This window comes from Lissotriton vulgaris, chromosome 3_1, assembly GCF_964263255.1.
Source record: "Lissotriton vulgaris chromosome 3_1, aLisVul1.2, whole genome shotgun sequence".
NCBI classification, from domain to species: Eukaryota; Metazoa; Chordata; class Amphibia; order Caudata; family Salamandridae; genus Lissotriton; species Lissotriton vulgaris.
Window position 1 is genome coordinate 1,034,585,071 of NC_141689.1, and position 27,831 is coordinate 1,034,612,901.

The 27,831-nt window shown below is 42.6% G+C and overlaps 1 protein-coding gene across 1 annotated transcript in view; it reads right to left on the bottom strand.

Annotated features, from left to right (window-relative positions):
* Positions 1-27,831, bottom strand: part of USP53 (ubiquitin specific peptidase 53) — a 349,409-nt gene that overhangs the window by 146,838 nt on the left and 174,740 nt on the right. The window contains exons 9-12 of the mRNA XM_086961441.1: positions 24,078-24,249; positions 23,770-23,925; positions 21,588-21,734; positions 4,688-5,429 (exon numbers count right to left, since the gene is read on the bottom strand). Of these exons, the coding sequence (XP_086817567.1) occupies positions 4,688-5,429; positions 21,588-21,734; positions 23,770-23,925; positions 24,078-24,249 (1,217 nt within the window). The remainder of the gene's footprint in view (positions 1-4,687; positions 5,430-21,587; positions 21,735-23,769; positions 23,926-24,077; positions 24,250-27,831) is intronic.

Sequence of the window (27,831 nt, forward strand, 5' to 3'; positions counted from 1 at the left end):
AACGCACCTGATGTAAACTTTAAAAGCCTCCCATAAGGTAGCGTAGCAGGGCACAGAACCAGTATTAATCTGGAAATATTCTATGATCGCATCTTGCACATAGCTCCTAAAGACAGTATCCAGTAAAGTGTCAGATGGGAAGTACCAAGATCTTAAAGGACGCTAAATGCCGGGCAGGGCCAGTGCTAGTAGTACTGGTGAATGATCCAATAAAGTTTAGGGTAAATTAACTGCCTCTTGTATGGTGATCAGGAGGTCCGGGATTGTGTACCATCTATCTATACGGGACCAGGTGCCGCAGAATAGAACGAGTACCCCTGGGCCATAGGATGCCGATGCCGCCATGCATCGGCAAGTAGGTGTGTATGTGGTAGAGTCTTAGGTTCCTTCTTGGAGCACGGTTTGGTGTTGTGGCCAGTGCCCGTAGTATCAGCCCCGGGTTGTGCCATGAGGTTAAAATCACCCCCATATATGATAGAGTCAATCGGTATGCCAGTAATATGTGTGGAGATGTTAGTAAAGAAGCCACGAGCATCCAAATTAGGGGCCTTAACATTAATGAGAAGTATTTGTTACGTGCCCAAGCTCCCCGCCACTAGCAAATTACGTCACTCTGGGTCTTTACCCACAGTCTGAGTAACGAAAGGAAGCATTTTGTGAATCAATATACAAACTCCACAGGATTCTAGCAAAAAATCTGTTACTACCCCAGGTATCGGCAAATAGGTAGAATGAATTCGGGCCATAGTGGGTCTCCTGCAAAAGTGAAATGTGTATTTTGTTTCTTGCTAAATAGGCCAGTACCTGCACCCCTTGCGAGGGTTCGATAAACCTTGCACATTCCATGTCATGCATCTAAGCTCCAGCCCTCCCGCCCCACTCCCAGAGGCCGCTATAGTAGGTGGAGCAGTATGAAGTCCGGAGTGTCTCTGTATTCGGGTCTGAACAGCCTGCCGGTGTGTACATTAGTGGCCTGCAAAGTACAAACTAATTCAAACTCACTCAACATGAACTCACAACCGACCACCCCCTCCCACTTCGGATATCCACCCAATCTGTATCTGGTGGATCCCAGCGCATCTTAACTTAGAAAAAACAAAAGAGATTACAAAGAGTAGGAGATCTCCTAGGGGGGTACCAACGCCCCAAGTAGGCCACTTAGAATGATAACAATAGTTTGTAAATGTACATGTAACTGCGCTCATATAGGGTCAGGAAAGCAGCTGTATTGCCAAGATTGAGAAAGAAAAAGTATCTTATTGCATCGTCCTCGGAGTGTTCATGGATCCAAGCCTAGTGTATCCCCCTCATACGCTTAAAGATCGTCCTTCTGATATTCATGTATCAGCAATCAGCGAAGGATCATTTCCCAGGGAAAGAGCCTCTATTCGATTTATGGTATTTCCAGAAGTCGGCCGCTTCCGCCGTTGTACCAAAGATAGAGGTTTTGCCATTAATCTGGATACGAAGGAGCGCCGGGTATATAACTGATATTTTTGCCTTCCAGAGTTTGCTTGATGTCTTCAAATTTGCACCTGGCCTCTTGTACTACTGGTGTAAAGTCTGGACAGCGACATCCCCTGGAACTGTAGTTTTTCCACCTCTCTGGCCTTGCACAGGGTTAAGTCCCAGTCATGATTATTAAGCAATCGCACTAGGTTAAGGCGCAGACATGTGCCAGGAGCCGATCTGGGGGCCAAGGATCAGTGGTCCCACTCCACTGAGAATGTGGCAGAAAAGCAATCTCTGCCGAATAGTTCAGCCAGTAGTCGCTCCACATAGGCCTCCATAAGACCTGTGTTGGTAGTTTTAGCTACTCCGGTGACCCAGAGATTGTTGTGGGGCGACATAGCCTCCAAACCCTCTGCCATCGTTTGAGGAGGCGCTCTGTGCGGTCAAGACGTTTGGCTACAGTTGTCTGTGCATCTTCAATATATGAAATGTGCCACTCAGTAGTGTCAATACGGGCCTCGTGCTGCTCTAATCGGCTATCCTTGGAATCCATACGCACACCCAAGTCGTTGAAGCGCCCCTCTATGGCCTTAAAGCCTGCTTGTAATTCCACCAATATAGCAGCAACACCCTCCAGGGCAGATCGTTCTAAGTCCTGGTGATCAGCGCGATCTGGCGGTTCACCATGTGGGGCATCGTCTCCGCCCTCCCTACTGGGGGGTTTTAGCGGCCTCAAAGGAGATTTGTCATTGCTTAGGGACCCCACGACCCATGTGGAGTAGAGAGATGCCAAAGCGTGTGAGGGGAGATGAAAAAGAACCCACTGATGGCCAAAAATAAAAAGGGGGGCCCCACTGCCCAACCAATATATAAAGCACGGAAAGGGGCACCAAATATATCAGGCATACTGTGCCCCCGGTCAAGCCACAATTGGGTCAGCTGGGTTGCTCTTATCTATTCAGGCAGCCGCTCCCATGCCTCACCCTCCCGTTGTGCACCAGTGGGAGCAAGAAGGGGATTTTCGGCCTGTGGTATCGCCCCTCAGCGTCGCTATTGCGGTCACTCGCATGTGTCTGCCATCAGCAAGCCCATTCTTTGAGCTGACCACAAGTGGGGCACCGATATCTTCATCCCAGGAGGGGGTTCTCACTCAGTCTATGGGCTAGCATGACTCACTGCCACCTCTGGGATCCGGCCACTTGGGTGCTCGCCGCTACGCAGCTCCGTCGCTACAGGCCTTCGAGCCTCGGCCCCGATTTTTCCCATCAGGCACACCCAACAGCGGCGGCCTGGCCCTCAGGCCCGCCCGTGACCCCATAGATCGCTGGACTCCGAGGACCGCATTAGGCAGTTGCGGCGGTAGCACCGAGTTTTGGGATCTGAGGAGTCTTTGCCGGCCCGCCGCACTATGCCCACGCCCTAAGGACTCAGGCAGCTGCAGCAGCACTTGGGGGCACAAATCCCCACGATGATGTGTAGTGAGGCAGGTAGTTAAGCGTGGCCGTTGGGGAGCTCCTCAATCAAGCCACCATCTTGGGGCACGGTCGGGCCACGCCCCAGGCTAATTAAATACTTGAAAATGGAGCTTGTACAAATTAATCAAGCACATTTCTGAGAAAAATACAGACTGCAACAGAATATCCTTGCAATAGTATAAATGGAGCTCTGCTCACATCACAACCAACATTGCACTAAAGCTGGATGTACAAGGCCCCGGTTGCATGGGGGGGAAAAGAGCAGAGAATGGAGACAGTGCAATATGCTCTACCCTTTAACAATGCAGAACAAGGGTTCACCCACTTCAAGCTTCCAAGAAACAGGTAGTGAGATTTTCCTGAGCACCAGTCAGCATACACTAACAAACTCCTTGTAAACATATCCATTATGGATGGTAATCCTTCTAGCATTGTGTTTTTATTGCGATGTGACAATACAGACAACTTCAAGTTACATGTCATTTATGCATACATACTATGACTTGAGTAAATCTTGCTGCCAACTCAAGCCATTCAAGGAAAATTGTCTACAAAGCAAGTAGCAAAACCCAAGATTGTTCTGAACTTAAATTACCCACTTTACAGAATCAGTCCTATGAACTTCATGTGGATTATGGTTTGGGTGCACCCACAGCCCAGATTGTGTATGTTACAACTCCTAGAAAGAAGGAGATTTTTGCCCTTATTGTACAGACACTTAGGAGCCACAAGCTCCTTTGTACTAACTGTATTAAAAGAACTAATACAGCCCCACAAGATATAGTGCCTACTGAGCAAAACTACAATACTGTGTTAAATGACCTGATATTAATTGAGAAAGAATTAACAAAAACGTGCCTAGGAAACAAAAGTCTATGTAAAACGTATAGCCAAATTAACATCATTTAGAATAGAGAGACTTCTTTGCTCTGAAGCAAGTTTCAGAGTTTGGTAGAAGGTGCAGAAGAGCCTCGATCACTCTTCTATACCCTTACTGAAATTGCTGAGGATCCTTGGCTTACTGAAGGGTTTATATCTGCATGTAATGATGACGAGCGCACAACTTGTGCACAGATGCATGACAAATTAAAAGAGAAATAGGTGTTCCTTTTCACAAAATGATCACATTCAGTGAGCCAATGTGCAAGGGAAGGTGAGAAAGACACAAATCAGTTGGTGAACCAACCGCACCTTGTTATTAATACAAGTGGGCAGCCAGATCTTCAACCACACAGGTGGGTCTTATGGTAGCCCTCAGGCTGACAAACACATATCTCAGTTATAAGTTGTTTGGGGAAGGGAAAGCAAACATTAAAAAAGTATGAAGAAGTATATGTACAATGTTGACTTTTAAGTTTTACTTGATAACTCTAGTTTTGTCAGTGGAGAGGTTTCAATGTAATACTACATTAACAAAGTATAGGGGGGCAAGACAAAGTAAAAAGGCTTGATTTTATATGGATTGGGTTTTACCTTATCTAGTTGTGGTGCAACAATGTACAATGCATTGCTATTAAACCAAATATAGCACACTTATAGAATAGTTCCCAATTCATTAAAAAAATGCATCATTAAGGCACTCTTTAACCCTTGCATAGCACCATGCAGTACCCTCTGAAGTAGAGTTGGTCTTCCAGGACAATTTAACGTAATCGTCGTTGAACAGCCTTGTCTAAAATGATTGACCTGAATCAGAGGATTTATTTTTGCCCTCAAAATGCACTCTAACACTAGCTTGCTATAAATCACTACAGCCTTACCTGTAAACAAAGGCTTCCTTTAGGTTTTTGTTGTCCACTGGACTGGTTCCTTCTATAACAGGTGAATCCAGATTAGTTGAGCCATTGCTGATGTGGTCGCTGCTTTCATAGCCAGACTCCGTTCTCTGCATTTGCCAGCTATCCTGGTGTTGGGCCTTATGCTCAGGAAGCCCTTTGCTTTTATCTCTCTCTTTACCTTCAGATTCCAATGAACTTCTACTACCCGTATCCAGTTTGCTTTCATCCTCATATATAGTTGTTAATCCCTTCTGCTTCGGACTGTCTCTTTGCCAGTTAAAATGCTGTTCATTATTGAATTGGTGCTTACTGCTTGGCTTTGCCTTGTGCCGTGGGCTGTGTGGTTGCTTCTTTTCAGTTTCAAGGAAAACACTGTCCACATTCAGGGTCTCCCTTCGGGGCTTCCAAGCCCTATGGCTCTTACTCCCACCCTTACTTTTGGAGTCTGTGCTGTTTTCTGTTTCATACCCCAAGGAAAAGTCCGATTTTGTCCTGTTACCAGCCTTATCTGTAGGAAGAACCTGAGGTTTACTGGACATGGGCACTTGGGCAGACTTAACCGGATGTGTAACACGCTCATGTTTGTAAGGACCTTTTCCTTGGCTATAGAAAAAGTGATGGTCCGCTACTGGTCGAAATCCATTTCCAACAGGTGTGCCAGACTTAAATTCGTATGCTGCTGGAGGCGAACCAGATTTATACTGGTTTGAGTCACCTGCTGAATCTGAAAAACAAATTAATATCTTTAAATACAAGCTTCAAAAAAATAGTTTTTTCTTCACATCAACAAAGCATTGTTTCTCCCATGTGATTGAGAAAACATCTTAAGCCTACAAGGTTAATCAAGTGATGGAGCAGATTGTAACATTCAACATAACAATCACATCTGTGGCATGGTCATATTCAATACACTTATTCTACCAAACACATCTAAATAACATGCTTGATCAAGAATAATCGAATAGAAACAGCTGATAGCATTATGCTCAGATAAACTGTAGTTTTCGCTTGAAAAAAACACATATTCTTCCTGTTTCTGTTAGAAAAGGTTCTACAGTTGCTTCCTTGTAACATTGGGTCCTTACAGGGCTTTAAGTGGGCCGGGTCTGTCTGGGTCTGAGCACCGGCAGTTTTTTTTTGGGGCCCTCGAAACGGGTCTCTATCGGGCTCTGTTTTCACGGCTGGCAAAGGTAGACCTTTCTTCATTTTTTTTTTTTTTTAGACCCGTTTCGAGGGTCCCAAAATAAAACTGCCGGTGCTCAGAACTGGCCCACTTAAAGCCCTGGCGGTTGCTGCTGCGATGTTTTCTCAGTTAAGGATAAGGAATTATGCTACTACAGTGAGAGTTGTTTCCTCACTGAGTAGTGGAGGTCACGGCATGACCACGACGTCATGACGTCATGCCAGGTGAGCTTTGTTGGAGGAAGGGAAATCCTTTAAGAGAGACATTTTCTCTCAGGATTTCCCTTCTCTCTTTTCAGCGCAGGAGCAACGTCGTCGTCGTGGGGCCAGCCTGGGATGATGAATAACTGAAGAGGCAGAGGACCTACTCCAGCCTGACCTTCACTTAATGAATTGGACGCCTGTTTTGAATTGGAGAGATGGGGAAATTAGTTATCCATTTGTCTACCATTTTAGTAATGTTCTTTTTCTGTTGAGATTTTTTTGACAACATAAATCAAATATACAAATAAGAAAAAAACAATCAATATTGAGGCGCACTTCAAGGCCTTCCTTTGCTGCCCATGCTACGAAAATTACCTAGATGTCAACCATCTGCAAACTCGCTCTCAACTTGAAAGATTCTGGGGCTACATGTAGCCTCACATCCTTTATGGTTTTTACTACGCTCCGACAAGTTGTTCCACTTTTATGCCATCCACATCATTGCTTCCAGTAACTTATCAAACTGAAAACGCTCTTGTTCCACAAGCACTTTAAAGGCCTATCATCTTGAACATTCCAGATGCTAGCAAACATACTCACTCCGGCGAGTGAGAACACTTGTGTTAATTGTATAAGAAAATGTCCTCATAGGAGGTGTGTGGCCAGGACTTTAAGTGGGCCGGGTCCCTGTGAGTCTCAGACCTGGTAATAATTAAAAACAGACCCTAGAATAATTTCCTTAACTGTTCTGGCAAATAACACTGATGGAGTTATGAACAATTTGTGTGAAAAAAATGTTAAAGTAATCCATGTCACCGATTTACTTCCTGTTCAAATTTTACACGTTGTGCGTAATCTTGCACTCCCTAAGAGTGTCAGCTATTTTCATGACGTTGTTTTTCTGTTCTTTTGGGGGTAGCTTATAATTCTTGTGTAGAACACATTTTGAACAGTCGCTTCAAAGAGTTTATAATGAGCACTGATTGAGAGCCCTAAAGTGGAGGCTGAAGGCCTGTTTGTCTCAATTTCAGACAAAGCCTGTCAGTGTGTCAGAAAGATGTTCAGAATACATGGTCATCCAATCCTTGGCCTCTCTGATAGTGCATAGAGCAGTGATCACATATTACAGTTTCAGCTGTGCGTGAAGGAGGTACACTGATATCAAAATATTGACATGGTGAAAGTAAATGAAAATTTGTGTTTACACTGGCAGTCGGATTGCCCTGTAGTTTTTCGAATTTGATGTCCTCCCTGAGCCATGTCAGGTGGAGAGCTGTGGTGCACATTACCTTTCCAAGATCGTGCTTGTACTTGTACAGATGCAGTTACTAATGCCTGTGTTTTGTCTACATTGGAACACGAAAGTGTTTGGTATGTTTATGGCTTATACTTAATAAATATACCTTTTAGCTTATTTTATAATCTTTTGCTGGATGCGACTTCATGATTTTCTTAAGCACATAATTCTAGTTATCTTGATTAAGGCCACGCCCCTATTCGGATAGGCCACACCCCTTTACGAGATTAACCACGCCCCTTTTAGAGCACCCCCAGTTTTTTTCCCACTTAAAGCCCTGGGTCCTTATATCAACATGAATATTGCACCAACCATCCCCTCTTAATTTTGGGTTACACTGGTCCATTAAAATCACTCCAAAGGACTGTATCAGATCTGCCAAGCAACAGATAGTATGAAAAAGTAACTTACCTTTATATCCAGTTCTGCAGCTGTGGTATCTTTCATGTAATATTAACTAGTCATGCAGTCTGTTCTTATCTTTATAATATATTTAAATTATTTCCCGACATCATGCTGTAAACACCAATGACTACAAGTTTAGCAGAGAAGTTTTTCAATACTGCAAGTGCCATGGGCAACAACAGCCAAACTTTTAAAGGCAACAGGTAATCCCCCTAGTTCTGCTCAGACACTCTTCTGGTGAAATTATAACCTACAATATTCACTTTCAGCACATACATGGTTTATCAGGATCGGAGAAACATATGGATTTTTATTCTTATGAAAATCATAACTGAATCGTTTCACCCATGGACTCTGTTGAAACCTTATGAATACTGTGAAGCCAGGAACATCTTCCGAAACTTTCTTCACCAGCACTGGATATTTCATAGAATCACAAGCTATAATCATGACTCCCAACAGAGTATTTATGAAAGAAATTTAGCAGAAATGAGGCATAACTTACTGAAAAAGGCTACGCTATACCGCTTTCCCACTGCAGTTTAAGCCGATGTTTGGACAGCTGATGGAGTGCGCTGACAACCAGGCCACTGCTTTGCAGATGTCACATTCACCCCTGGCTGATTTTAAACAGCTATTAGATACCACCCAGCAACCGATTTTAAGTGTCTGTACATCAAAACAAGTCAAGCTCAGAGCGAATCAATTTTACATATAGTCTGCATCTGCCTGGTCCTGCTGCTCGGAAAGGGACGTATGATTAAAACATCATCTTCAGCTATGAGGTATCAGCTCATGCAGGCAAGGTCTAATGGTTCGCCTTAAAGCGGAGAACCCCATCCTTGCTGCAAGATTTGTGAAATACATGCAGTTTACAGAAAAACTATTATGGTCATCCCTTACGAAAGACTGGCTCTCCTGACGCTTTCCACTTTAGGTCCTTCTGTCAGGGTCTACATTGGCGCCTGCATGACAAAACCCGGTACATCGCCTTAAAAAACTACGTTTCCCAGAAGCCTCGGCTGAGGCTTTATCAGGAAGTAAGACACGCTTCCTGTTGCGTGTTATTCCAGCGTTTGGTGCTACGCGAGAGGGAAGCCTTCTCTCGCTGTTTCCGTTTGGTCTTCGAGGATTCCCCTGCGTGAAGGTTCTCGTGCAGGTAGGAGAGGATCCCTGTTCTGTTCTTCTCCGTCATTGAGCGGAGCGCGGTGGCGGCTGCTACGCGTTGCCGTCTCGTCGCGTGCAGTGAAGGAACTGCGCGCGTTCTTGTTTTGTTTTGGGATCGCCATTGGTGCGGAGCGTAGTGGTTCCCAGCCACACGTTACCGTGTTGATCTGGACTGGGTGTACTGTACAAGTCGCTATTGGCAAGTCTAGGCCATTGAGGCTTTAGGGGTGCACGGTGGTGTTTCTCGCTGCGTGTCACCAGTACAAGCTGCTTGTGATTATTTTTTGTCTTTGAACCCTTTCTGGATTCGAATTGCTATGAAGCATTGTGACACTCTCTGCTGGGTGTTTCCGTGAGGACAGCATTTACTTCAACTAGAAGGTTGTGTTCCGATAGTATTTATCCGTGGATAGTGCTATCAACAACTGCTGTTATTTCTTTTGGATTCCTTTATTTCATATTTGTGGATAACTGACTGTGTGGTATTCTACAGGAACTGGCAGAGCGGAATGCTGTGGTTCTTGCTTCCCACGCATTGCCGTGTTCTGCGTTTCTCTTGTCTGTGCTGCCACCTCTTTGGTCCTCATCAGTCCTCCTTGTTGAATGAGATGGTGGGATGCTATCCCAGGAACCCCTTGTTTAGAGCTTGTTGCTTCTTGTAGAAGGTATGAGAGCTGTAGCATACTAGGTACATTTGTTCTGGTTGCGTCTGTGATTCCTGGTCTCACTGTATTTATATATTATATAGGACGAGAGTACCCAAAGAGGGATAACAGAAATACTTTCCAGAACTCCTGTTTTATCTCCACAGGTATATGGTTTACATATGTCTAATATATGAGTAGTCAGATCATAGAAAGGAACAGTATTCTTATATTTGTGCCTTTTGTCGTTTCAGATATTCCCTTCCCCTGCAGACCCCTCCCTTACCTTCCCTGTTTATTATTTTGTATTTACCCCTCGCCTAATGGCTCAAATCCTCTGTTAACTTATACTCAGAGGGTTTGTGACGTTTGGAGGTGGGCTGTATGATCTTCATCCGGATCCTGTGGAGCGTACCTGACACCTTCCCCCCCCCCCCCCAATAACCCACTGTTGAATTTGATGGTCCTATCAAGGGTACTTTTATTCTCTTTTAATAGTGTTTTAATTTGATTATGTTCGGTGCAGCGCGTACCGAGAGATCTTTTTATGCCAACTGACCAACGTGATGATTGTATTTCTCTTTACATGTGTGGTTTTAAATAACTAAGACATGAATAAACTTTTAAAAAAATTAAATAAGGGTAACTTCAGCAAACTTGTAGAGTGTGTTCTAACGTTATGACTCAAAGGCCTGCCAGCTTTCATATGACAGTAAGATATTCTAGAGGTAATACATCTGGATATACTTCGCTTCAACAAATGACATCTTTTGTTTCAATTAACAATATGATACAAACAACTGATCTGTTGTCTGGAACTCTGTTGTCTTCTCAATATAACATTTAAAACATTTCTTAATGTCAAGTGAATGTGAGGCTTGTTCAACCACTGCAGATAGCTGTAGGACAAAAGTTTGCAAATAAAGTTTTTCTTTCAGGTGAAATGATTTTAGTAGGTTTGCAATAAACTTTAGACTGGTTAACGAGATTACCATATTTTTGTCAAATCTAATGTATGGGGATTCCCTTGAGAAGACTAATTTCTTCGCTTCTTGCTGATGTTCCTGCCAATAAGAGGGTGGTCTTCAATTACAACTTTTACTGGGAGGCTTTATGTATTAATTCAAACAGCTTTTTGAGAAATTGGCCTCAAATATTTGCCAGACGGGTCGCCTCTTGGCTAAATGTAGATAAGTGCAGAACAGACTGCGCATTAATTCATTTACCATTTTAGTGGAAAATAAAGATGGAGCAGTAGGTGTAATTGGAGTTCCTAGGTATCTGAAACAGCTGCCAAGTGAATCTTGAACAACACAATCCAGATTCAGATAGACTCAACAAGTAAGATATTATTTCACGTAGGGGCATGGTAAGAAGGTAAAAATTAATCCTAGCAGCCGAAATGTAAAATCTCTTCTATTTTAAGGAGAAAGTTTTAATTGCGGAAGTAGCTCTGGCTGGTTGAAAGAAAGTGCCATTTTTAAAGGCCCAAACTCCAGGCCTGCAGCAGCTAGGCATTTAGGGCTAGAGATGATGGATCATGGTGCAAGATCTTAACCTGGTTCTTGAAAAACAGAAAAGATCATTTGGACAAGCGTCTGAATTGAAATGTTTCAAAGTTCTGTGAACCAGACTGTCTCACTCACGTAGCGTCTATCAGGATCATTCTGAAAGGTTCTTTTTTCATTGTCCCCAGGAACCTTGGGCTAAGCGTTATCAGCGGATACATGTTAACAAATGTCGAGAAACTGGGAATCGAAAACATTTCCCCCCTTGCGAAGTGACTTGACAATGGTAATTTGCTTATTTCTACTGTTTGTCTAGTTCTTCCTGAAGAGCTCTTTTTCTTAGACAACACTGTTGTACGAGAGGAATAGAGAAGATCGGATTCCTAGAAGAGATTTGTATTTACTTACTGTTATCCAACTTTTATTGGTTATCTTTTGTAGGGCGACTTGAATTTTATTTTGGCTTCTTTCAAAGAAAACGTTTTTAAGCAATCTGCACAAATGTTTACACCTGAGAATTGTATTTTTGTTATACTAGTATGGAATATTGTAATTGAAGCCCAAATTGTTGCAGAAGATTTATTGTTTGCTTTAGTGTATACAATGTTAGCTTTGACAAAGATGCCTTGATGAGGCTTTTGTCAAGATATGGATATACCCAATCCCTTGACAGTGTAAGCAGGTAGCTACAGCGCTATGGACTATGTATGGCCTGCTTGAGGCCAAAAAGACGGGCTTCGAGTTGGTTGTGTTGGCTGTCCATTACAAAATGCAGATACTTTTGGAGTTTTAGATGGATAGGCAGATGGAAATATGCATCCTCCAAATCTATCAATGCTATGTTATGTGTATTTGTAAAGTGCACTATCACCCTCAAGGGTATACTGGTGTTGGGCAGGTGTGTGTGCCATGCCCTGCCCATGGTAGGTTGGTTAATTGAAAAGCGAGGTTTTCAGCTTCTTGTGGAATTCAAGAAGCGAGAAAGAGGCGCTAATATGGAGCTACAGGTCATTCCTTGCTTCAGGCAAGATGTAAGAGTACATCCATCCTCCTAATCTGGTTTTGTGTATGTGTGCAAGTAGGAGCCATACAGAGTGGAGGTGTTTGGGTGGTTAGTGGAAGGAGATGCAACTGTTCAGCTGGGCAGGTAGGTGGAGACTGAGTTGTGTAGTGCCATGAATGAGTGTGTGAGGAGTTTGAATGGAGTACGTGTGTGTATCAGGACCCAGTGTAGTTCCCTTAGATGTGCTGTGATGTGAGTTGTATGTGCTGAGGTTGAGGTTGAGTCTGGCTGCAGAGTTCTGGATGCTTTGTAATCTTCTAGTGAATTGCTTGGTGATACTGGCGTAGAGTTTGTTCAAATAGTTTAATTTGCAGGCGACTAGGGTGTGGGTGACAGTTTTTCTAGTGTAGCTTTCAAGCCAATTGAAGATCTCGCTCTGCATCCTCAGGGTGTGGCAGCAGTATGTAGTGATGGTTTTGACTTGTGCGGTCATGTCCAGTTTGCTGTCGATTATCCTGAGGTTCCTGGTTTGGGTTCTTGATGTGGGTCCAAGTTCGGTCAGGCACTAGTTTGAGTTCCATTGTGAAGTGTTATTGCCAAAGATCACTACTTCTGTCTTGTCGGTGTTGAGCTTGAGACAATTGGCTTTCATTCAGTTGTCAACTTTGGTCATGCAGTTTGTGAACTTGTTTCTTGTGTTGGGGGTCCTGTCCGAGAGGGACAGTATGAGTGGAGTGCCTTTTGCATATGAGAGGTTGTTGATGTTATGTGCATGGTTGACACTGGCCATTGAAGAGGGTAGGTAGTGCCGAGCGATGAATCTTGTGACACCCTGCAGGTCCCTCTCAGTCCCTGGCCACAGGATTCATTTCGGAGGTTTCAAAAAGAAGATTGTGAGGGGCACCAGTTGACCATAAAGTAGGGAGTCAAAGGTGAAAGCCCCCTCTGCCCTCATTATTGAACTAAATATAATTTTTCTGCCTGCCTGCCTGCCTTTGTGCACAAACATTATTTCATCAGATTCCAAGTGTTTAGCTGCCCTTCAATTGCGAGTCAGGGTTCGGGACCGAAGACTTCTATGCAGCAAGACATCTTACCATTTGTATTTGGACAGACCTGGGAGTCAGGGACAACAGTATCAGCTCCAGAGAGCAAAGACGGGAGCCAGCTCATGTATGATCTTGGTTGCATGGTGTGAGGAGAGGTGACAACTAGCAATGGAAGTAAGAGACCAGCCTAGTAATTCAAGTTAAACTACACCAAGAGAGTGACATAGATTGGGGAAGATGACAAAAAATGTTGTTGGGGTGCTGAGCTTATCCTCTGCCGCTGGCACCTCTAGGGAAGGACAGAACAGATGTGCTACAAGAGAGGCAAAGTCAGTAGGAATGCTGTAGTTTAGGAGCTGTGCAAATTATGAAATTTGGGGAAAGAAAATAACATCACCATTCTGTGCCTGGAAAAAACTGATAAACGTTAATACTCATACCCATGCACATTACACAAAGCGCTTTGAAAATTGACAACTCCCCAGACCGATGTTTACCTTTAGATTCAAATGGCTAGAAGCCTACATTTGCATTGTGTGAAGCCTAGCTTGAGTAATCAATTGAGTACATGTTGCCATCAGCTGCAGAATATATGGAACTAGAGACTTGCATGAAGCTGGGTGCCTAGATACAAGTTCAACCCTTCACCAGATACAACCATTTCTGTAAAGGGACAGGTTAAAGCTCAGCAGGTGTTTGTTGGAGCCTCTATAAATTGAAGGTTGTGCAGTGCTGTGAACAAGTCTTTGGCATCTTCCTGTAGAATCTTCCTGCAGACTGACAAGCACAGGACAGCTAGAAATGTACTTCATGGAGTTGAGGAATAAACATCGCTTCACTCACCAACAACACAGACAATGTCCTTCTGATATGAGTTAGTAAAGACCTGGAGAAGCATTCAGGTAATGCGTTACATTTCTGAACTGGTAATGTAGGTTCTTATCAAGTTTCTTTAAAATGCTGTGCCTGATTACTATATGAAAGAATTAATCGAGTAAAGCTACTAAACATAAGTAAAACCTCAGATGCTGACACCCAGCTTGTGCACTTGAATCAATACTTTTTTACATTTGAATGGGACAATATAGTTTTAAAGTGTCCTGCAATGGTACACGTCTCATGGCTACAAGTCTCCTCTTCACATGGTGTTGCAATCCTTGCTCTCGGGGCTCCTGCACACCATACGAGGTTTCAGTACCTATGATCATTAGGCAGAATTAAATCACAGACCAAATCACAAAATGGACCCAGATTCCACTACACTTGAATAATAAGAGTGAGTTTTTTGGCAACAGTTCAAATAATCTTTGAGTGGAAGTTTCCTTATACCTGTTTTGATGACATTATATTAAATGATACTGGTATAAAGACCAGGGAACAGACAAAGAGTTTACAATGGATGGTGTTGTTAAACTGCCCCTTGTTCTTCACTAATCATACCTTGCATGTGGATGCTCCATCAAAAGGAATGACAAAACATTGTCCTACAAGTCTGCATTTAGGACACATTTTGAGCTGATGTTGTCTTCTGATTGCAACCCTTTCCTAATGTGTCCAATACCATTGGTTCAATTGAAGACAATTAACCAGTGCCGTTATCTGCTGGTGAGATAGTCTGGAATACTTCTTTTTAATGAACTAAATACCAGCCTTCTTTGTTGAGATTGAAGACACAGATGTCTCCTTAAAACAATGACTACCATCATGCACTGAACATGCCATGTAGCCAAGGAAGAACAAACTGTTGTGGAAATAAAGGCTCCTGCTAATACTCTGTCCCTCTTCTCCTCCAAGTGGCAAAGTTGGGTTTCTGCAAATGCTTCTAAGCCAGCTCTGTTGGAAATTGTAGGTTTGTTGGTTGCACCTAAACCTATGAGGATTGAAAGGCAGTGCTAGTGAAATTCCTGTTAAACTGGGTTTTGGTATCCATGAGCATGCAAGTCACTGAGTTATAGGCGCATTTAGTGTGTGCTGAGCCTATCAATTTTAAGACTGGACTTATTACCATTGGGCCTCATACCTCGATCTGAATGCTATAATTCAGGGTCGAGAAGAAACCCTTAGTACATTTGAGGCCCTGACCTGGACACCTTGTTTCACTCAACCCTTCTGAATGTTTCCATGAAGGATTAGGGAAAAGTGAACAGGGCTATTAAGGAAATCTGCAAGGCCACTGGGGGGAGATGCATTCAGAAACAGCATCCATCCAGAAGGAGATTATGATTGACCAGTCGTCTGCTGGAGGATTTGGGAAAACAGACTTGGCAAAGGTGCCTCTACCTGGGAATGTTAAATAGTACAACAATAAGGCAGTTCAAACAACTGCCAACTTAATGTGAATAAAAGCAGTTCCAATAAATGCAGACTTCAACATGGAATTAGGTGGAATTACTTGGGTCTAAATCAGGATAACCCCACTAACAAAGGTTAATCTCCTCGAACATCAGGTACCAAACCATGACAGCAATAGTCAGCTAAAGATGTCTATTAAACAGCCGCACATGAATCTCTTCCATTTACAAAGAGTTGAGGACATCAATGATAACAACAAAAACTAAACACTGTGCTAAGACCCAACCGTACTGACAATGAGGCAATTCTGTCCCAGAACTGTAGCCTCAAGAAAAGACCTTGGTTGAAAACTTGTGCTTTGTTTTTTTCTTTGGGGTGGATGGGGAGGTTTATAATAAATTATGCAGAACAGGGTTGTCAATAGGGGTGTTTAGACAGAATATTGGAAACAGAAATATTGAGACAAAATATAGTGTCAAAAATATTGTGGACAAAAATATTGTGAAGGATAGTTTCTATAGGTAAGCTAAGTTTGATTATATATAACACCACATATATGTGCCTTGACTATATATATCCTCATGGTATAACAATGTGGAGTTAAGAATAGTAAATCCATACTTACCCATTTGCTATAATCTGCTCTATATTTTGGTCCTCCATATTTTTGACAGGATATAATGTCCACATGTTATTTCTGTTTCCAATATTCTGTCAGTGATCCATTGATAGGATCTTAGTTCCACTGGATAATGGTACTGCAACCAATAAGATGGGGTATGGTGGGATCCATGCTCTTCCTCCCACTTTCAACTGAAGCATCAGGGACTTGCCCTGGGATGCAAAACAGTGTTATTTGAGATTTATATGCTCAAACCTTTTGCTACTGGTGCATTCTGAGAGAAGCAATGCCTAAAGGGTTACATGCCAATGATGACAGCAGAATACAGGGAAGGCAATACATTCCTGCTCAGTGTAGAGGTCTCATTACACAGCTTGCAGACATCCAGTACTTCAGACCAGGTTAGCTTAACCCTGAACTTTACCTGCATATGGAAATGATCAAGCCAAGCTTGGGTTAGGGGATTATAAATCAAGTAAGACCAACTCCGCCCGCCTCCCTCAAAATAAGAGGAACCTATCAATACAACAAATCAAACCTTGTTGACTGAATATTAGTAAATCTAATGGGTGTATACAGCAGCTATGATATTATTATGCAACTCAATATTTCCTATTCAATTGGTCCTTAAGGCAATTAATTACTTAGCCGTCTCCGTTATATCTGAGCCTGCGACTTTAAGACTTATTACATATTTTCTTCGCAGGTAAGTTCCCAAAGAACTATCTGTCAGATATTCCAGACTTCATGATCTCTGAGGATCATGTCCAGCATTTCAGGGACATGGTCACATTTTTCAGACTCCGCAATACAAGCTAGCTCAAGGCCTGCCTTGTAGACTGTGGCAGACAGCCCAGTGGCGGATGGGAAGGCGAAGGATGGTGAAGTCCAAGTCAAAGTCCAAGGTAACAAAGATCAGCACTTCCCGAAAAAGGTGGAAAGACCCAAAACATTGACAAATAGGCATACCATTTCAGAAAAGCTGGAACTTTCCAGAAGGAACTGGAAGATTACAGACACTTCACAGTAAGAAAGACCCGAGAAGATTAAAGCACCAGCCCCACAATTATTCTTTGTTTGGCAATAGCAACTGATGGGTGTTCTATTACATTCGCAGTTTGCATTACCAGCACCTTTTTGTTCACCCCCCTCGGTTCCCTGAGGTGGTTAGGACAACTCAGGTTAACCCTTCCATCCACAGGTGCTCTGCTTCACTTGCTGCCATTCTGGAATTAGTGCTGCAACTTCAAACCCTCCAAGTCATCCTGGCTCCTAATGTCTCGATTACTGCATTCAGTTCGCAGACTGTATCTTCGTGGCCTGGGGGGCACCCCACTTCCATACCCTGGTAAGCCACTTTAGTGACTCTCGTAAAACAAAGTATCCTATTGTACACAAGTATATTGAGATTAATGGTACCTAATCTTCTAGGAATACCGGCTCAGTCCTTCACAGACAGAGGGTCCTTGCCACATACCTTCCACCAGCCTGTGCCTCTGAGACCAGCCAAGATGCTTACAGAGCATTTCTTTTCTCTGTACCTGCCTTCCAATTTTTCCCCTTGTGCCGTCACTTCAGATTCTGGAGATCACTACAGATATTATTTGACTGAAAGTGGAAGGAGTGGGGTTAGCATCCAAGTGCACGGTCTGAACTCCATTAACGTCCTGATACTACCTTATATGCAAGATAAATGGCTATGGCTATGTTCCTAAGTTTGTGCACTGCACATTAGAACAAAAGTATGCCTCTTACAGATACATAAGGGAAAGCATCTACGTATGCAATTACCTTGGTATGGACCATCAAGCAATTAATCACCAAAAAGAAGTTGTTGTTTGGATAAGGGTTCCAAAAAAGTATAATTCAGGTGTAGGCCAGGCCAGGATATGACCCATCCATCCATCCATACATACATACATACATATTTCTCTCCCTCATAAAAGAACTGGTATATATATATATATATATATATATATATATATATATATATATATATATATATATATATATATATATATATATATATATATCCACCTCACTTTCTCCGATCTTGAGCCCCGACCTCTTACAGGGTGGCACAGCGCGCGGGGACCGGAGTGCCTCGCTTAACATCCAAAAAAAACCTCCCTTTGAAGAACAAAAGAAGAGCGCCGTGCATCAAACTTGAAAAACAGGAGCTTTATTTCGAAAACACCAGCATGGCAGCAGATAGGTTCCTTACGCGTTTCAGCTAATGAAGCCTTGATCACAGGTGAGCCTCTGGAGAAGTTGCAGGCGTGGCCTTGATGCTGCGCCCTTTAACCAAGACTGCGACGTCACTTTGCAGTCCTGGAGTACTTCAACGTCCATAATGCACTGAGTAAGTCTTTTCATGTTGCGAGAAAGTCAGCAATTACATTTTCCAAATTGTTCATTATTTCAGGGGAATTGCAGACTATGCACTCGTTTTCTTCTCAGTTTACACGTGCACCTTTACTGGCCCAAATTATCTTGCTGCCAAATTCATGCCATGCTTCAGCGCCTGCATTCAAAATCTGTAACGAACAGACCTGTGTCTGCTCATATCCCCTTGCTCTGCTGCACCTTTCTTTTTTCGGCTGAAACTTTTCATACCTTCAACTGTGGTGGCTCACGCAGGCGGGTCAGGCTCTTCACTACTAAATCCACCTCACTTTCTCCGATCTTGAGCCCCGACCTCTTACAGGGTGGCACAGCGCGCGGGGACCGGAGTGCCTCGCTTAACATCCAAAAAAAAACTCCCTTTGAAGAACAAAAGAAGAGTGCCGTGCACCAAACTTGAAAAACAGGAGCTTTATTTCGAAAACACCAGCATGGCAGCAGATAGGTTCCTTACGCGTTTCAGCTAATGAAGCCTTGATCACAGGTGAGCCTCTGGATAAGTTGCAGGCGTGGCCTTGATGCTGCGCCCTTTAACCAAGACTGCGACGTCACTTTGCAGTCCTGGAGTACTTCAACGTCCATAATGCACTGAGTAAGTCTTTTCATGTTGCGAGAAAGTCAGCAATTACATTTTCCAAATTGTTCATTATTTCAGGGGAATTGCAGACTATGCACTCGTTTTCTTCTCAGTTTACACGTGCACCTTTACTGGCCCAAATTATCTTGCTGCCAAATTCATGCCATGCTTCAGCGCCTGCATTCAAAATCTGTAACGAACAGACCTGTGTCTGCTCATATCCCTTTGCTCTGCTGCACCTTTCTTTTTTCGGCTGAAACTTTTCATACCTTCAACTGTGGTGGCTCACGCAGGCGGGTCAGGCTCTTCACTACTAAATCCACCTCACTTTCTCCGATCTTGAGCCCCGACCTCTTACAGGGTGGCACAGCGCGCGGGGACCGGAGTGCCTCGCTTAACATCCAAAAAAAACCTCCCTTTGAAGAACAAAAGAAGAGCGCCGTGCACCAAACTTGAAAAACAGGAGCTTTATTTCGAAAACACCAGCATGGCAGCAGATAGGTTCCTTACGCGTTTCAGCTAATGAAGCCTTGATCACAGGTGAGCCTCTGGATAAGTTGCAGGCGTGGCCTTGATGCTGCGCCCTTTAACCAAGACTGCGACGTCACTTTGCAGTCCTGGAGTACTTCAACGTCCATAATGCACTGAGTAAGTCTTTTCATGTTGCGAGAAAGTCAGCAATTACATTTTCCAAATTGTTCATTATTTCAGGGGAATTGCAGACTATGCACTCGTTTTCTTCTCAGTTTACACGTGCACCTTTACTGGCCCAAATTATCTTGCTGCCAAATTCATGCCATGCTTCAGCGCCTGCATTCAAAATCTGTAACGAACAGACCTGTGTCTGCTCATATCCCCTTGCTCTGCTGCACCTTTCTTTTTTCGGCTGAAACTTTTCATACCTTCAACTGTGGTGGCTCACGCAGGCGGGTCAGGCTCTTCACTACTAAATCCACCTCACTTTCTCCGATCTTGAGCCCCGACCTCTTACAGGGTGGCACAGCGCGCGGGGACCGGAGTGCCTCGCTTAACATCCAAAAAAAACCTCCCTTTGAAGAACAAAAGAAGAGCGCCGTGCACCAAACTTGAAAAACAGGAGCTTTATTTCGAAAACACCAGCATGGCAGCAGATAGGTTCCTTACGCGTTTCAGCTAATGAAGCCTTGATCACAGGTGAGCCTCTGGATAAGTTGCAGGCGTGGCCTTGATGTTGCGCCCTTTAACCAAGACTGCGACGTCACTTTGCAGTCCTGGAGTACTTCAACGTCCATAATGCACTGAGTAAGTCTTTTCATGTTGCGAGAAAGTCAGCAATTACATTTTCCAAATTGTTCATTATTTCAGGGGAATTGCAGACTATGCACTCGTTTTCTTCTCAGTTTACACGTGCACCTTTACTGGCCCAAATTATCTTGCTGCCAAATTCATGCCATGCTTCAGCGCCTGCATTCAAAATCTGTAACGAACAGACCTGTGTCTGCTCATATCCCCTTGCTCTGCTGCACCTTTCTTTTTTCGGCTGAAACTTTTCATACCTTCAACTGTGGTGGCTCACGCAGGCGGGTCAGGCTCTTCACTACTAAATCCACCTCACTTTCTCCGATCTTGAGCCCCGACCTCTTACAGGGTGGCACAGCGCGCGGGGACCGGAGTGCCTCGCTTAACATCCAAAAAAAACCTCCCTTTGAAGAACAAAAGAAGAGCGCCGTGCACCAAACTTGAAAAACAGGAGCTTTATTTCGAAAACACCAGCATGGCAGCAGATAGGTTCCTTATGCGTTTCAGCTAATGAAGCCTTGATCACAGGTGAGCCTCTGGATAAGTTGCAGGCGTGGCCTTGATGCTGCGCCCTTTAACCAAGACTGCGACGTCACTTTGCAGTCCTGGAGTACTTCAACGTCCATAATGCACTGAGTAAGTCTTTTCATGTTGCGAGAAAGTCAGCAATTACATTTTCCAAATTGTTCATTATTTCAGGGGAATTGCAGACTATGCACTCGTTTTCTTCTCAGTTTACACGTGCATATATATATATATATATATATATTTCTCTCTCTCCCTCATAAAAGAACTGGACAAAAAACCCTAAATTAAAAATCTCAGGAGACAATCTTTTTCAGAAGCATAATCAACTGAGCAAAAGCTTGCTACATCTTCTAGTCCTTCATTGTGAGCAAAATATAAGGAGTTTGGGGACAGTATAAAGGGTACAGACAGAGGCACCTCTCCAAAGTACTGTGTACATGAGATGAAATTGTTCTCATATTTCCAGCGTTACAAAGACTTTCAGTCCTCTTACATTTCTACCTCTGTTGATGTGAGGGAGACAGACTAAAGACATCTAAGTAAACATTTCCAGCAGAATGACAATTACAAACAAGGCACAGGGATGGTGTTTCTACTGTCACATAACACAGCATTAATATTTATGGCAACAGAGATGATCAGAAAGACCTAGGCTCCAAAGTCAAACAGACATTGAGAATAATGTTGACATTATGTAGGATAAGTTGGGCAGTTTTAGCCTACCTTTATGCCTGGCAGCATCTAGTTTTTGTCCTCTGTCCAAAAATTTTCTTTGGGCGGATGATGCACTTTTTAGCAAGACTGCCTTCTGCGCACACTCTTTGGAAAGGTCCTTCACTCTCTCCTTTTGATCATTAGGTCCTACCTTAACTGAAGAAACACATTTACATTAAACTTTCCAAAATGAATTGTAAAAATACTCAAATTCAGACTTAGGGGAGTTAGGATACTCCCCAGCCCACTTAACATAAACAATAAAATATTATGTTGGTGCAGCTGCATACACGAGGTATACGATGCTGTCAGAAATGTTTCTTTTTCAAAGTGCAAGGAACAAAGATGGAACTGGTATTTTCAAGCAGTAAGGGAAATAGGAGTGATACACAAGCTGAAAAATGCTCTCCATACTATCATATAGAATACATGTTTCAATGCAAAAGTAGGAGTACAGAAAGAAGCTAAAATAACTTCATCAGCAGGATTGTGCCAACTTTTAGCAAAATAAGGGAACATCTATTAAGAGAACCTAGGAAAAACAGCCATTCACACCCAACCAAGTCATGGCAGACGTCTAGTATTCTATGCACAATCTGTTTATTGTACTTTAGATTATTATTACAGCTATAGGACCTCATGTAACTTGTTCTCTGAGAACAATGGTGAGGGTCCTCTTCTTTCTGGGTCCAGTCTGAATTCCCTCTCTCCATGGAGTATAATGAGAAGCACCATGAACGTCTGAGATTGGTCTATTGACCTTCCAACTGGGATCCTCTCCTGTCAAGCAGCTTCTTTACCTTGAAGATGCCTATTTCATTCAGAAACATTTCACAAAAATGGAATCTGAGAGGTACATAAAAAAAGCAAAGTTTAGCTCATTACAGCTCAGTTGGCAAATTACAGTATCTATGATGCACACTGCAAGACTAGTGAGCTGATAACGGCGGACGATATCATTTACTGAAGTTAAGTACGGATATTTTAATGACCTTACTTACTGGAATCAAGCTATACCTGGTTGATGAGCCCTTCTTAGGGCGAAACCAGTCCCAGGTTGCTCGAATTCCAGATCGGGGAGGACCTGACTGGCAGTTTGGGCTAAACTGCTTCTATGAGGAGCAGGGCCATGGCTGATTTGCACATGGCTGGGTCCAAAGTGAGGTGGCATGGTGAGAGAAAAACAATGGAGTGGGATGTGGCTTGAGGGACCATCAGAGGCTGAGATTAATTCAAGATGTCCATCCATCACCTTGCAGTTGATGCCCTAAGTGCGATGGGTATGTCCAGACTTGGGTCTCTTGCTCACTGTCCCAAGGAAATTAAGCTATACCTGGCTCATGAGCCCGTATCAGGGCAAAAACTGTTCTAGGTTGCTTGTATTCTAGTTCAGGGAGGACCTGGCATGGCTGTTCATGCTAGACTGTTCCGATGAGGAGCAGGGTCAAGGCTGATTTCCATATTGGTGGGTCCAAACTGAGATAGCATGATGGGCGAAAAGCTATGGATTGGGATGCCGCCCGAGCAATTGCCAGTAGCCAACATTAATGCAAGCATTCCATCCATCAGCTTGTTGTTGTTAGAGCTTACTAGAGAGAAAGGAGGAATCTGAAAAGGAGAACTGAATCCTCTGAGACTAGTGGAGTGACGGCAAGAATACACATTAACAGTGGGCCATCTTACTAGCTTTCAAGACAGACAGATACACACAGTCGCAGTACTCCCAACCCCGCCTTTCACCAACTCACCCCCCTCCAATCGGCCCAAGAGCAGTGCCAGTGGTTCTTGCCCTGTCTAAGGGTCTAGAAAGAAGACATAAAACTGACACATGGGAACAAAGGAGAAAGAGGGTAAGGATGAGAGGATGACAAATAAAAGAAATAATAAGGGTAGAAGTGAAGGCAAGGGCAGCAAGATAAAATTGAAAGAAAGTACATACAAAAGGCAGGAAGAAAAGACGAGAGTAAGAGAAAAGAAAACGGGCAGCAGTATAGAAATGAAAGAAGGAGAGCCTGGAAAAAGAGGCTGGTAGAAAGGGATGAATAAGGTCAAGGTAAGACCAAGCAATCACAGAAAAGGACAGAACAGAATGAGCAGAAAAAAATGGGGGGGGGGGGGTAGAGGTGGCCTAAAAACTTGCACAGATTGAAAAGAAATACAAACTTTAATACATAGTTAATAAGATACATACCTTGACCTTTACCGCCGCTTGCTTGGACATGGCCCCTACTGAGAACTGCACTATCAGACTCAGTCCGAAGACCACTGCTTTGATAACCAGCTTCCCCAAAGGGAACATATTTGGTGTGATCTGGCTTCGTTGAATGCAGAGGCAACCTTTCAGATCCTTTACAAAAGAAAATGATGCATTAATTTTTTTTATAAGGAAACTGATATTGAAGACCTATTGCTCAAATAAAATTTGACACAATTTGTTAGTGTGTATGTTTTACTTATATTGCAAACATTGGATTTTGACAGGAATGTGGTAGGTAGTACCTGGGTCATCTCCGCTGCGAGGCACAGTTTTATAATGTGACCAATGAATGACCTCCCTAAGAGCATCTTCTGTTGATACAGATGTACCATCTGGGTTTGAATAAAACAGCAGTAATGGCTGAAAGTGACTCCTGATGCACTTGGTGACCACATCTTTCCACTTTGTTCCAACCTGAGAAATAAATACAGCTATAAATATACACAGAACTATTCGATGGCAGTGTTTACAAATTTCTCCTACTCTCTGTTTTCTTTGAATTACATAATGTCTAATGGAATATGCTAAGCCATGATCTACCCTTTTAATGCAACTATGCACAATTTTACATGTTGCAAAAGATGCATGTCAAAGAGGGAAAATATATAGCAATAGCCATTTATTTCAAATGCAAAAAAATTAAAGTAAAGAAACAGAGAAACAACAATAACACATTTCTAAGTCATTTACAAAAGAAGTACTTAGTCTCGTAATCCATCCAAAACTATGCTCTACAAATGTCAGTCTGCTGAAGTCAGCCACAGTAGACAAATGAGAGGGTAGTAAACAACAGATTTATTTTGGTCTGATGCAGGTGCAAATGCACCTATCCAAAAGGTAATAAAAAAGAAAAGAAAATGGTTGTTACATTTCAGGGCAATTGCATGGTCCTTGACTTTTGCGCTCCCATTTCATGGTTTTCGACTCCCTCTAAAGTTCACAAGCTTTATTTATTTAAAAGGTTTTATATAGCGCTACTGGCCCCAAGAGTATCAGAGCGCTTTACAGGGTAGGTTAAACATCATGAAACAGGTCAACATAGGGCAATTTAATAACATAGGATAAGGCATTTGAATCTTACGAGAGTAAATGGAAGAGGTAATTAAGAGATCGGGTAACGGAGAAAAGGACTGTTGAATAAGCAGATGGAGAGGGGTAGATAGAGAAGGAGGGAGAATATAGGAAGTGGAAGTAGGAGGGGGTGAATAGAGAAGTGAAAATGAGAAAATGGACAGAGCGTTCAGTATCTTTAAGGACCCCAATATTTGTTGAGAAGAAGCACCTTGAGGCTTTTTTTGAAGAGAGGGTAGGAAGAGTTGCAACGAAGATCTTTGGGAAGAGAGTTCCAAATCGAAGGGGCATTGCCTGAGAATGCACGTGATTGAGTCTTTTTACTTTTGAACCGAGGGGGGATTAGGACAAGGGCGTTAGTGCTCCTCAAAGATCTAGTACACCCTGCTTTTTGGAGTTTGTCAGGAAGGGTTTTGTGAGTAATACAGGGAATCTTGTAAGTGGACCTGCCTTCTATTGGGAGCCAATTGAGGTTTTTGAGGACAGGAGAGATGTGATCATATCACTTACAGTCAGAGATAAGTCTGGCCGCCAGGTTGAGAACAGATTTAATCGGGGCAAGTTGGACTTTGGGGTGTCAGCAAGGGTGGCGTTGCCATAGTCAATTCTTGAAAGGACAAGAGATTGTACAACAATTTTAAAATCATCAGCTGCAATAAAGGTTTTTTTTTTTTTTTTTTTTTTTTTAAATATCTTTATTAGGTTTTTTCCCAAATTTACAAACCCCTCTCTTCCCCCCCCCCCCCCAGTCAGACAAGTTCAACAATAATATTTCAAATATAAATACAGAGAAATTATGAATTTTAGGTAAGTTCATAAATCATACATTAATAGCTAAATAGGTAAATAGGTTAATCAACCAGCCAAAACATTTCCAGTCTGTTTGGGTAGATACAAACAGCATCTAAATAATTATTATTTACAAAAAGAAAAAAATTACAGCCATAACAAATTCAATTTTGGCAGTTCTTAGATCACGCTGGTTATGGCCTTATGTTACAGAGAATTGCCTTGGGATTGAGACCACTCAATTAAGGGATTCCAGATTTTTAATCCCCGGACCCTCCGTCTTCTGCCTTTTCTTTTATATATAGCCATTTCTAAGTTAAATATAGCTAACAATCTAGAAAACCACTGTTGAAAAGATGGTGGGTTAGGGTCTAGCCAGGCGGTGGCGATACAGATTCTTAAGACCGCCATTGCGATAAATATTAATTCGTGTCCAGGAGATAGTTCTGCAAGACTAATCGCCCCAAGCAAAATCATTTCATTAGAAAGGGTTATTTCTGTTTTTAGAACATCAGTTAGAAACCGTTCAATGTTCAATTTTAAAGAGGATAAGTTTGCACAGGAGGAAAATATATGTATGCTGTCTGCATTAGATAAAGTACATCTAAAACAACATGTACCCCTCCCACTTCCCCATTTGGCGATTCTATCAGGGGTATAATACATAAAAAAGCAGGTTTTATAAAACTGAGTTTGCAGTTTAGTTGACATGAGGATAGTTTGAGATAAATCATATGCATAATTAAATTCTTCTATGCTGATTGCTAATTTCCCCTGCCACTTCTGTGCTGTTTTCTCAAGATTGTTTGGAAGGAGGAATAGCAGGTGAGAATATATCTCACCAATTGTGAATTTTTTGGTTATTTTTAAGGTTTCTGCTGTCGGTATTTTATCAAATGGGGTATTTTCCCTAATCCTTCGTGTTAAAAAATCTCTGATTTGCAGATATTTAAAAAAATCCCTCCATTCCAAGTGATATATTTCCCTCAAGGTTTCAAAAGAGTATAACCCTTCATTTGAAATAAGACATCCAAAATGTGTAATTCCTGCCATATTCCATCTATCAATACAGGCATCTCTGAATATTTCGGGGAGGGCCGGATTGTTGCTTAGAGGAGAGTAAAGCGAGAGTCGTCCTATACCCAGTAATTTCCTCACAGCTTTCCATGCTTTAAATCCTCCCAATAAGGTTTTCAGGCGGACCTTTTTGTGGTAGCTATCGTAGAGAAATCGCCACATATAGCCTTTGCTCTTATTACCTAATACCAGCTGGTGAATCGATGGTTGGTCTTCCCCTGAGGCTATCTCATTATCATCTAATAGAAAGAAGAGTTCATGATTATATGAAAGCATACAAGCCCAATAATATAGCTTAAGGTTAGGAAGGGCTAAGCCTCCTTTTTCTTTAGGGAGAGTCAAGAGCTTGTAGGCTCTTCGAGGTTGTGAATAAGACCAAATAAAACTGGAGAAAGTACGCTCCATCAGTTTAAACCAATATTCAGAAATTTCCAGATTAATTGCTCTGAACATATAGAGCAATTTAGGGAAGTAAACCATTTTTAGTGCATTTACACGGCCAATCAGAGATAGATGCAGGTTATTCAAACAGTGAAGATCTTTCTGCATTTTATCTAGCAGGGGGCTGAAGTTTAATTTGACCACTGTATCGAGTTTAGAGGAGATACATACCCCTAAGTAGGTCGCTTTTGTTGTCACACGAGGATCCACCATAGTGCATTTGTCATTTAGGATTACTTGGGTTTTGTTCTGGTTGAGGGCATAGCCGGCCATTTTGCCAAAGTTTTTTGCCTCAGTTTCAATTATAGGTAAGGCTAATGCCGGATCTGATGTCACTATGGCGATGTCATCGGCATAGGCAAGAGTTTTAGTCATATATCCTTGGGTCAGAATAGGGATAATCCCAACATTAGATTCTAGACTGCGAATAAAGGGATCAATGTAGATAGCAAATAGCAATGGGGAGCATGGGCAACCCTGGCGAGTTCCCCTTGATATTTTAAATTCTTTAGAGAGATTGCCATTTACCATCACTACAGCTTTAGGGTCAGTATATAGTTTTTGTACAGCCTGAATGAATCGGTGTTTAAAGCCCAGATGACCCATTGCCAGCCACAG